General features: G+C 35.1%; 1 protein-coding gene across 3 annotated transcripts in view; it reads left to right on the top strand.

Annotated features, from left to right (window-relative positions):
• The window catches only part of LOC149797203 (acetyl-CoA carboxylase-like), a 197,716-nt gene that overhangs the window by 58,256 nt on the left and 127,121 nt on the right, over positions 1-12,339 (top strand). For all 3 annotated transcript variants that reach the window (XM_089961889.1, XM_089961888.1, XM_089961890.1), the window contains exons 8-11: positions 1,781-1,923; positions 3,795-4,004; positions 6,784-6,957; positions 8,095-8,256. In XM_089961889.1, the coding sequence (XP_089818015.1) occupies positions 1,781-1,923; positions 3,795-4,004; positions 6,784-6,957; positions 8,095-8,256 (689 nt within the window). The remainder of the gene's footprint in view (positions 1-1,780; positions 1,924-3,794; positions 4,005-6,783; positions 6,958-8,094; positions 8,257-12,339) is intronic.

Genomic DNA, 12,339 nt, shown 5'->3' with positions numbered 1-12,339 from the left:
ACCAGTCCCAAGAAAGACTTCCGCCTTAGTGGTCAGTTATACTGCGTGCCTAAGTTGGTCGACCTTTGAACTATCTGGGGTTAACCTGTCTTCACTGAGGGTATGACCTAGGTAGGTTAGTTTCCTAAACCCTACATGGCACTTAGATGGTCGTGTGGTCAGTCCCGTTTGTCGAAGTCACTCTAAAACGTTTTTCAGCAAAATGATATGATCATCTCAAGTAGCTAAGAGTAAATCGTCAATAAAGTTTGAAACTTCTTTGGTCAATTTGAAAACTCTGCTACTGGTGTGTTGCATGTTGAAAATGTTACATTGACTTCTCATTTATGGTTATTGTTTGTTCTGCTCCAGGTTAAGCAATAACCACCAATTAGAAATCAATGTAGCGTATTCTCTACATGACAAACAGGAAGTATTAGCAGAGCAACAGAGAGACTTTGTGGGAAAGTCATTAAAAATGTCACGTACTTAAGCAGAGATACTGTCATGCAAAATTTGATAAAGGGGGGTCTTAAAGATAAAATCCTGTAATCATCTCTCCTCAAATTGTACATGGGAAACAAATTTGGTATTTTTCTTTTGTTATGCAGAGCTATTTATCCAATGAATAAAGGTGCTGATGAGTGTTGGGGTAGATTTCAAACTTCTCAAGTTTATCACCTTGTTTAAGTTAAAAGAAAATTGTAGAATAAGACTGGGTGTAGTCAGTAGTTGTCCTTCTTTCCTCACAAATACAAATACCTGTAGCTGCAGCAGTATTTTATATCTGCAGGAAATAAAATGTGATGGATTGTGTTTCAACCTTATTTCCATGCCCAGATTTGTTCTAGGTGAGATTTTCTTTGCACGAGGAAATTGCATTATTTCTTCTGTTTTGAAGATAACATTGTACTGTCTTCCAAGTGTAAGACCAAGACACAAAATGGTAATAATATATTTCAAATCATTCATGTTGTACAAAACAAAGGGAGTTAAATATAGCCACCATTATATGGCCTTAAATGTTAGATAAAACTGACTGCAACCAATAGGTAGTCTGTTCGAGAGTATTGTTGATATTTTCTCATCACTGAGAATGGCATATAAATATATGATAGCTATATATCTATCTGTAGTCTGCATACTAGAAATACAACCAAGAAAGTCAACATACATGAAAGAGCACCACATACCTTCCAAAGATGAAAAAACCATCAAGTATATATGTGTATCGATATTTATTGTATCGCAGGCTGAGTATCGTGATTCGTATCAATACACTGCACAGGTGTATCATTTTACCCCTAATGCTGATGTCACATGATTATCACCATATTAAAAACCTGACATGGTTTCTAAATTGTCATTTCAATAAATAGGGGGCTGTGTGGTAATTTTGAAAAGTAAATGTTTTAAAATGGGTATATTTTATGAAGAGTACAAAACTATTGTATGTTTTATCTTGATGACTTAGCATCTAGGTAACAGTTTGTCATCACAACTACACTACACTGTTTTATGATTATCTACTGGATGTTTTACATGCTGTAGAGATTTGGACTCAGAACCTCTGTATGAAGATTCCACAGAGCTGGAAAGTATATACATTTGTCCACATGTATTATTGTTCTATTATTGTTGAGAAATGTTGAAGCAATATACAGTAAAACATCATGATACAGACAAATGAGAGGCAGACAGTCAGAGGTATCAAAGAAGTTGGCATGCTAAGAGGCAAATAAAAAAAACATAGACTGTAATGGGTAAGCATGACAAATAATATCCATTTTATTCTTTATAGCTTGTATAAAGGATGCAGATGAAGGATTAAAGATTGCCAAGGAGATAGGATACCCTCTCATGATCAAAGCTTCGGAAGGAGGAGGTGGGAAGGGAATCAGGAAAGTGGATAATCCAAATGACTTCCACAATCTCTTCAGACAAGTAAATAAATATGTATAGTTATGACTGTTTTGCTAGAGGCATTTTTCAGCTCAAAGTTTGCTTATATCCACTGCTTTGCATATATATTTTAATTTGTCATGCCTCTCTACCCATGTGTGGATATATCCATTCATTTGCATGGTCATTTCTTGTTTATTTCCTTTTAAATTGACTTTAAAAAGATGATCATATCTGGTTGATATTTTATAAGGAAAGGACAGAAGAGGGAGAGAAGGGGGAGAAAGGGAGGGTGAGTGAGTGAGTGAATGTCAGAAAGTTACATTTTAGTAACATTGAATTCTGCTTGTCGTCTGAAATTTGTGCTTTATATTGTTTCATAGCAGCAAAATTGTGTTGATGCTCACAATTGATTACATGATCCAAGTGACTTCTGTTTCTGTGTTTTTTTAAAAGAAATAATCCTGTGAAAAAGATAGAGCTGCTTTCAGTCGTAATTTTTGAAAAAGTATTTGTTTACCATTCTGTGATTTTGGCAGTTTTCAATGAGGTTAAAATATGCTGCTGATAAAATATGAGTACAAAACACTTGCACCTGTTTTTCTGAAAAGTATGTAAGCAAATGAAAAATAATAAGTAACCAGAACAAGAAGAGATCCAAATTATTTCGGGAAAGCAAATGAATTCTGATTTTTATTCAGAGTATAATTGTAGCATTACACAATATCAGTGTAAAATCCTGTACAAGCAGTATTGTTTTTGCAAGGCATTGTGGGCAGTTTTGTGCAAGGCATTGTTGGTAAGACAGGTACGATGTGATACCTTATGAACTTAGGAATAAAATTAATTTTGTTAAATAAAAATGATCTTCAAAGAAAATTACCCAGTGACTGGCGTAATGGTGCTGATTTTTACAGTAGTTTATATAACATTTGATGTCATCTGTTTCATAGTATACTTTTAACTGAACTAGAAATTCTTTTTCTTGATCAGAGTATTAGGTAGGATCTCTTGTTGTTACAATCAGTTATTATTTTCAGGGGGATAGGGGAGGGGCTTGTTGAACAGAAGTTGATGAGATCAAGCCTTGTCATGAATACATAATACATGATGCTCTTTCATAAGATACTAGTTACAGATTCCTACCAAAATGGAATGCTGCAAGTTCCCTGTTATTTGTACTTTAATTGTTTATGGGGATTTCTTTGTTGCAGCAAACCAGAAATTTAAAAACCACAGTAACAATGGTCTGTTTGCACAGACAGCAAGATTCCCTTCCAGGTCCATGAATTTAAATGCTAACAAAAATGTTAATTTTAACACAGCCATAAATATTAATACCTAATAAATCAGTTCACAGTAAGTACAATAATTTATCTAGGGAGAGTTAACTCATAATGGAGAGGCAAAATAGCCATGCAGAATCACATGTTCTGTCACCTCACACCATGGATGTTATAAAGAGCACTAGGGACCTAATCATGGTTAGGGTTTGGAATAATTTAAATCAGCCACAGAATCATTTCAATGTAAAGAATTTGTATGTGGTTGATAACATCTATCCATGATGAGCTATAACCTTTTTTCCCATTGGTGAAAATAGTTTAAGATATACCTTACTGTCCATAAATCAGTAAATTCTCAAATGCATTAATTGTAGAATTAAAAAAATTAATTTTTGGAATAGTTAGAAATGCATGTCAACATGGCTTTGGTGATAAATATATATTCTAAAGACAAAAATAGTACTTGGAAAGAATTCTGTCCATCATCAAAGTCAATGAACTTTTTGGGATGAAAACCAAATGAATCAGATATTCAAATGAGTTTAAAGGTCCAAATAGGTGTTTCTGATTGGTTTTTGATTGCCAGGCGTGATATGTGAATACAATTATAAATTTGTACTACTGTAGGTACAGGCAGAAGTTCCTGGATCCCCAGTATTTGTCATGAAGATGGCCATGCATGCACGCCATCTGGAAGTACAGCTCCTGGCAGATAGCTATGGCAATGCGATATCCTTATTTGGCAGAGACTGCTCCATTCAGCGTAGACATCAGAAGATCATAGAGGAAGCTCCTGCCTCAATCGCTGATCCAAAAGTGTTTGAAAAGATGGAACAGGTACAGTCATTGAATTGAAAATCTAGGTATATTACTGGTTGAAATTATAACATGATGGTTGGGGTCCATGAAATAACACTTATATGAGCAGAATAAATTCTAGTACATGAAGGTTCACACTGAAGATAAAATTATATGACCGGAGGAGAAAGAGTAAGAAAGTACTTTTTTTTCAAGGAACATATTTGACCAAAATCAAATTGTAAGAAAATTCATTTTGTTTCTTAGTGTCCTAAAGCAGTAGCTAGTACAAATTTCTGCTAATATTGCATATGGTCAGATAGTCAAAACCAAAGAGGTCAAAATTAGCAGTATATCTATGCATGTGAAACTTAGATTAAAACTTTCTTTAGGATCATGTGTGTGTATCCAAGTACATAAAATAATTGAATACCCATCTTCTTTTGCTGTTAATGAAATGTAAATGTCCAAGAATTTATTAGTCTTGGAAAACTTACTGCACTCTTTGAACACGGATATCATGATACTTGCACAGCCATGTTATATTTTCTGTTGAACAGTAACTAACACTTAAAATGAAATCTTTGAGATGAATACATGGTTATAGTGTGACTAAACAAACATTATTGATGTAGATTTGAGAATTTTTCACATCAGAAAGCATAGTTAAAGTGAACTGATAGCATTCATCATTTTGTGGAGTATTCAGCCTATCGTAATCACCTTTCAGAATCTCTCTGTTCAGCAGTTCACACTTTTTGCAATCACCATAGCTATGCAACCCTTACAGATAATTAGATAATTGGGTGCATTTTGATAGGGAGATTGCCTGTTACACGTGGGTGTACCTTTTAAAGCTTTAATTTTCATGTCCAATTTTGAGTTATTTGCCCTTTCTCCATCACTATTCCACCTCTGCTGCTTCAGATATATGTAATCTGCATAGATTAGGAACCATTCTACTTATTCTGATAAAATTTTCTTTATATATCGTTTCATTGTCCTTTAGGTGCCTTTTATGGGTTTTGCTTTGTCAACTCCATTGTGGATAGAGTTATGTCCTTTGACAGTTAACTAGATATATTCACACTGAATATTGCTCAGTAACCCTTTGTTAAAAGATGGATGCCATTGGTAGTTGAATTGCCAGTTGCATGCAGATGTGTCTTATAAAGGTTTCGTATTTCAGGTCCAACTTTGCTGGAGTTATTACCCTTTTGTGATTAATAGTCAATCTCCTCTATGAAAATCTTTGGTGTCTGCATTGCTCAGCAGCCATTCAGCATGTCTGATGTAATTTGATGTGAGCATGGTCTGAACACCTAGATGTGCCTTCATGGGTTTTATCTCATCAACACAATTTTGGGTAGAGTTATGGCCCATGACAATTTTGGGTAGAGTTATGGCCCATGACAATACATCTGTTCATATGGTATGTTACATGTAACTAGCATAGCTCGAGAAGAAATCAGTATATTTTGATCCATTTTGGCATGGACATTATCTCTTTGATTTTACATTTGCCTTTTATGAGTTATATATCATTTCTAAGAGTTTTGGTCACCTGATTATTGCTGGTCCTCCTGACTTTAGATTCTACAAGATTATTTCATGCAAAATTTGTTAGATTTCAGCCAAATTTGCCATGTGGCAGTTTGATCCAGCATTCCATGACATCATTTGCAGGAGTTATGTCCCCCAGTTACCTGTCCTCCTGACTTTGTTTTCCACAGCATAACTTCGTTAAGCTTTGTTGCATTTCAGGAAAATTTGACATGTAGCTTTATATTGGCAAGACCTTCAATCATTATAATTTCAGGTGTTTTTCAAAATCATTTAGCAGAGTTATGACCCAAGATTTCCCATGCACCTAACTTTGCTATCTGCAGCATAACTTTGCTTTGCATTATTGTATTTCAGCTAAAGTCATCAAGCACCATTATTTTGATGAGAAATTGAGTTCTACGTAGCATTTCATGTCATTGTTTGGAAGAGTTATGTCCCCTGAATGGATGTTGTCTCCAAACATTGCTTTTCCAGTAGAAGTTCATGTGTTTAAGACTCTGCTGAACAAATTGTAGTAAGCAGGCATTTTTTGGTGCATCCAGTTCTAGTTTATAATCTGTTTGGCATGATTTTGATATACAGAAACTGAACCTTAGTTTGTTGGAAGTCAGTATTTATTTTACCTCCTATCCAATTATAAAAATGGTGAAATAATCACAAGCTCAATGAAAAAACTGGTGTGCCTATAGGTTTCTGATACTTTATTAAATTATTGCATACTAATGTTTCTAACCTGACTGTCACCAGAGGTTCTTAAATACTGTCAATTTGTTGATGTTTCGAATCAAATGGGAGTTTCTTTAGTAACATGGTTGCCATATTTGCACGGACAAGTATATTTTTTCAAGCAGTAGATGTGATGTAGTTTACCATCGTTGACAATCTGAATAAATCTGTAATTGCTGGAGTTACATGTCTCTGAACACGTGTATTAAAGGGTTCCTACTTCTCACATTGCAAATAATGGGTACAGTTGACAGTCTTTACTAAATTGGATTACTTTTTAGAAATGAGAAAAGGAGTGAGCATTCTGTCTGCTTGTTTACTTAGGAAGCTTCCATTTGCTTTGAAACACCAATAAGTTGACAGTGTTAGGGAGTCACTATACAAATGCAGCATTCACGTGAGTTGCCACAGCTGGATGATTGTCACAATCCACTGTACTGACATCAACATTTCTCGACTTCTTTAAGGAGTAAGCCAGGTTGCTTCTGCATTGAAATGGGTGAAGTGAGTTTATCTCTTGTTTCAGGCTGCAGTTACCTTAGCCAAGATGGTTGGCTATGTGAGCGCAGGAACAGTAGAATACTTGTACAATGTGGAAGATGGGACATTCCATTTTCTAGAGTTGAACCCTCGACTCCAAGTGGAACATCCCTGTACAGAAATGGTGGCTGATGTCAACCTACCAGCTGCTCAGTTACAGGTGAGTGATGATGGAAATTTGATAAATGCTAGCACATCTGAGAATGAAATGTGCTTTATAATGATGTCTTTGTGAAATCTGTGCTCAAATGGGAATAAAACATCTTGTATTAAGGATTTAAAGTTAAGCATGATTTTATGACAAAAAGTACTTTATGTTTACAAAATTTGATGCTGTGTGTGATATGGTAAGCAAGAACGAAGTACAGTGGTATGAGCCACATGTGCTTTGGCAAAACCACTATATTCAATAGCATAATTGCTATTATTTATTTATGTGATAATAAATGTGTTTGAAGAAAAATCTTGTTTTTATTATTTTATGACTGAATCCTGCATGATAACACAGTGCAATGTAACTATGATTTTACATCCTGCATGATAACACAGTGCAATGTAACATGATTTTACATCCTGCATGATAACACAGTGCAATGTAACATGATTTTACATCCTGCATGATAACACAGTGCAATGTAACATGATTTTACATCCTGCATGATAACACAGTGCAATGTAACATGATTTTACATCCTGCATGATAACACAGTGCAGTATAACATGATTTTACATACTGCATGATAACACAGTGCAGTATAACATGATTTTACATACTGCATGATAACACAGTGCAATGTAACATGATTTTACATACTGTTGCATCATTTTAGACCTGCTGTGATGTCATATTACATAGTAGCAAACTTGGAAGTTTTTTTTGGGGGGGGCTAAGAGGAGTGGTCTAAGGCTCTCGATTTTACTTGTGTCCTTTGTATACTTAACAGCATCCAATAAACACTTGACAGAGTTCAGTAAGTACAACATCTACAGGATCATCCTACACAATGCATAGGAAGTAATTAACCAAGTATGTAATACAAATGTTTATTGGATAAAGAATGATTATTGTATGGATTGTTTAGTAATTTTTGGTAAAATCTACACATTTAATTGCCGCTAACATTGTGAAAATGAACAAGTCGATGTTAAGTGAAAACAGCTTTCAGAAAGTATCTTGAATTGACCAGTGGTTTGTGCAATAGCAGCAGTTTTCTCTTTTTTTTATTAGTTCATACTTTACTAGTTAATCAAAGTGAAGATATCCCAATTAAAAAAATGTTTCCATGTCACATTACAGATTGCCATGGGATTGCCTTTGTATCGGATTAAAGACATCCGGTGTCTATATGGGGTCGATCAGTTTGGTAGTGACAAAATTGACTTTAATTTCCCAAGATTAAAGCCACGTCCAAGGGGCCATGTTATAGCTGCCAGAATCACAAGTGAAAATCCTGATGAGGTAAGCTGTACATCATCTAGGTTCCAACTAAATCATTTAGTGTTAACCAAAATTACATGATTTAATTATTGGTATTCATAACATGTTATTTGAGAAAAATAGGTAAATTTCTTCAATTAAAATTAATTCAGCTGAGAAAATCAGTAGCCAGTGGCTATTTGTTACTACCAATAATGGAAACAGATTATTCATAATGCATACAAAATAATCTTTTGCTTGTTAAGACACCTTCAGATGTATTGTGTTAATTACATTTTGTGAATTTACTATGGATTAGAATTCAGACATTATATGTTGTGTTATTATCCATAATTTTGTTGACCACTTTGTAGCCTAAGTGGTTCGAGCAACTGCCTCGGATGCTGGAGGTCACAGGTTCGAACCCCAGTTGAGTCATACCAAATGCTTACAAATATGGTACTAACAGCAGCCTCACTTGGTGCTCAGCATTAAGAGGTTAGTGTTAGAACTGGTCAGCCTGGTGTCAGGATAATATAACTGGGTGGGATATGTTGCTATATGTCTGTGGCATGATGCCCCGGTGCTAGACATCACTATAAACTGTCACACTGCAGACATCTTAGTGATATGACTTAAAGTTTTCAAGCTACATTATAAATTCAAAAACACACACACATGTTTATGTTAATAGAAAATGAGTTATAATGATTAGTGCATCTATGTTACTGAGTATGACACTCCTAATCCAAGTTGAATAACTCGCCAGATTTTGTGGACCTTATTTTTGTTTTTAGAAATTTCATTAAAAAAAACCTGTAAAATTGTAATTTCCCTACATCATAGAATGGTTTATAATCCCTGTAAAAAGCAATAAGCATTAGTCTCCCAAATATATATCAGGACAAGAATCAAAAGAATACAAATCTTAGTGAGATGTTGATTATACTGGAAATTGTTTTGCTGTAGTTTCCAGTAAAATATATCATATTTGAAATGTCATTCTTTGTTACAATCCATAGGCATCAGTAAAATTTCTTCGACAAGAAGAAAGTTTAAGGGTTTTATGTTTGGTTTTTTGTTGGTTTTAATGCCACTTTTAACTAGGGGTGAGTAATGCCAGGAAAAAATATATGGCAATATATTGCAAATATGCTATGTCTGTATTGAAATGCATATCAATACGTATTGGTCATTGATAGCATTTATGACTTGAATGTTGATTTTGCATATTTTGTACTGAAATAATTAGCAGTTTCCTTACATTAATAAAATATGAAGAAGAAAATGAAACCATCATGCTTTAACCTAGTAACTGTAATAATCACATCACTTATTTAGAAAACAATAAATATATCAACATGTGAAAACTTCTACAAGCAAGAAACAAAATACTGGAAAAGAGTTATATAATTATTTTGCCTGATTAGAAAAGAATTCAAATCAAAACAATCTAAAGATTCATTTCTTGTTTGACAAGGGATAAGCACAAGAAAAACTACACATAATCACAAATTATCACATTGATAAATATCCTACTTTGATTAGAAAAATTAATAATATCAGTGATTCCAAGCCTTTCTTGGTTTGAACCTGAGAGACTAATTACTTAACAGGCAGCAGAAATAAAATCACAGAAGAACCTAATTTGGCTAACTAGACTATCAAAATTAAACTAATATTATCATTTCATCACTGATGTAAACCCCTTGTTTTCATCTATAACTTGGCAACACTGTCAAACTATAAATTTCTCCAATAAATGAAAGAACACAAAATATTTTAATGTTACTAGATAAAACAAAGTCCTTTACAGCTGGACAAAATTGGAAGATGTCAGCTTATTTAGCTGTCTTTGAAACAAAGGATTAGCGAGTTAACTTTTTTCTGGAGAAACTTGTTTATGTGTCCTAGCCCTCATAGGTGAATCCATCAAAGTCTTGAGTTCATTGTGTTTACAAAGGAGACATTAAGGTTTCATGTTCTTCTTCAGAAATAGTAGCATATCAACATTCTCTTCGCTGATTGCTGCTCTTTGACTTGAAACAGTATCTCCTGCAGTACTGAAGACTCTTTCAGAAGGGACATATGTTGCATGTATGCAGAGCAACTCTCTTGCATAACTGGATAACACAGGAAACTGATGTTGATGATCTTGCCACCATTGTACTGGGTTTTGGGCCAAAGTAATGGACTCCCTGATCCTTGTAGCTCTCAATTTCTTCAGTTACTTTTTCAAGAACAGTCTTAGTATTTTTCTCCACTTTCACAACATATACATCTCCAAAAATGGAAGCAAGACCAGCATTAGTTATCTTTGGAGAAAAAGAACTTGCATCTGTTAGAGCAATGCAAGCATCAGCAAGATGTAGATAAGACAAAAGCAGTCAACTTTAGCTAATATGTATGAGTCAGAAGCATTGTCATCTGTCTTTATTCTTTTCATTTGGTGAGATGTAGTTGTGCTGATATCCTCAGCTGACAAGGCTGGTACTGCAGGAAGAGCTGGAACATCAGTAGCTGAATCCTGCTGGCATACCTGTTTAACTTTCTTTGGCTGATTCTGTTTGTAAGAAGTGGATGCAGCCAGACCCAAGTGGTTGAAGACTTCAAATCGATTCATGTTAGTCAGAAAAGGGCGGTTTTTAAACCTGGGGTACAAAGCAGTTGCTATCTGGAGGAAATCCTTATTTCCTTCGTATCTGGTCGAAAGATCATTCACAATAGTTGCTTTCATGTATTTCACCAATATTGAATCATGATCGGACGGTGCCATAAGTGTAGTCAACACTTGATTTTGCAGTGGAAGAATGATGGATATGGTGGGTGTTTCTTCTGTGCGCAACACTGTTGTGATTATCCATAGTGGTTTCAAACATGCCAATACTTCTTCAGCATTGCTAATATCAGTTTCCGACAAAGTACTTACATCTTTGTTCACACTGCACACCTCTTTGCTGGTTAGGGCAGCATATACAGCTGGCTGTAGCTCCAGAAACCTTTCAGTCATGTCAGCTGCCGAGTTCATTCGGGTACAAACATCTTAAATTAGTTTATGTTTTGGTAAGTTTAGGAGCTCAATTTTGTCTCTGAGTATTCCTGCAGCAACTGCACTGCAGTGAAAAAAGCTGACAATTCTTCTGATCCTGCCAAGAAGTCTAATAACAGGCCTTTCTGGGCAGCTACATTTAAAGTGTGTCCATAGCAACCAATATGTGGATTACATCCTGCTTCTGATGCTGCAACAGCTATGTTTGAAGCATTGTCAGTTACCAGTGGAGGATTGGATGGAATTCCCTATTCATTAACAGCTGTTAACAGAACTTCAGCAATATTTACACCTGTGTGACTCTCAGGTAGAGCTTGTTTTTGTAGCACATAACTCTGAAGTTTCCAATCAAGAGAAATAAAACACGCAGTTACTGTAACATATGATTCTGTTGCTCTGGAAGTCCAACTATCAATTATTAATGCAACTTCAGATGCAAAGTGCAAGCATGCTTTTACATCTTTCTTGTTTTGTAAATACATATTTGGGATAATTTTCTCAGAGAAGACCTGTCTAGACGGCACAACATATCGTGTACGGCTGCAAATCATAAATGATGAAACTAGCAATGGCACGAGTGATAGCTGTGAACCTTGGTGATAAAGATTTGTATTTAGTATGTGCACCTAGCATATCTGCAATTTTTGGTTTTCGATCAGAAACAATACATACACTTTCAATGGACCCTTCATCTGTTGTGTTAGAGGTTGTGTCACTCTGTTGCACAGTAGTTATGGAAAGTAATGATTGATGGTGATGCTGTAAATGAGTCAAGAGGTTTGTCATACTGCCTGCATGCTTGATTTCAGTTTTGCACATATTGCACACAGTTTCATTGTATTGGTGCTAAAATCCCTTTTTAGTGAAAAATTTTCCAAACTGAACTCTTTTGCTCTTGGGTTCTTCACTAGCTCATACACAGAAGCCGCTATTTTGGTAACTACATTAAGCCTAATAAAAAACGTTGGGGTGCTCAAAGCTATTTCTGAACGGGCTAATGTTGGTGAAGAAGAAAAAATCTATACTGATGTTACTATACTTGTATTGCGATATACCATTTAGGGCATTTTGTATCG

The sequence above is a fragment of the Sinohyriopsis cumingii genome, chromosome 6 (assembly GCF_028554795.1).
Source record: "Sinohyriopsis cumingii isolate HCF-2022 chromosome 6, ASM2855479v2, whole genome shotgun sequence".
Classification (NCBI taxonomy): domain Eukaryota; kingdom Metazoa; phylum Mollusca; class Bivalvia; order Unionida; family Unionidae; genus Sinohyriopsis; species Sinohyriopsis cumingii.
This window is presented reverse-complemented; position numbering and strand designations above follow the sequence as displayed.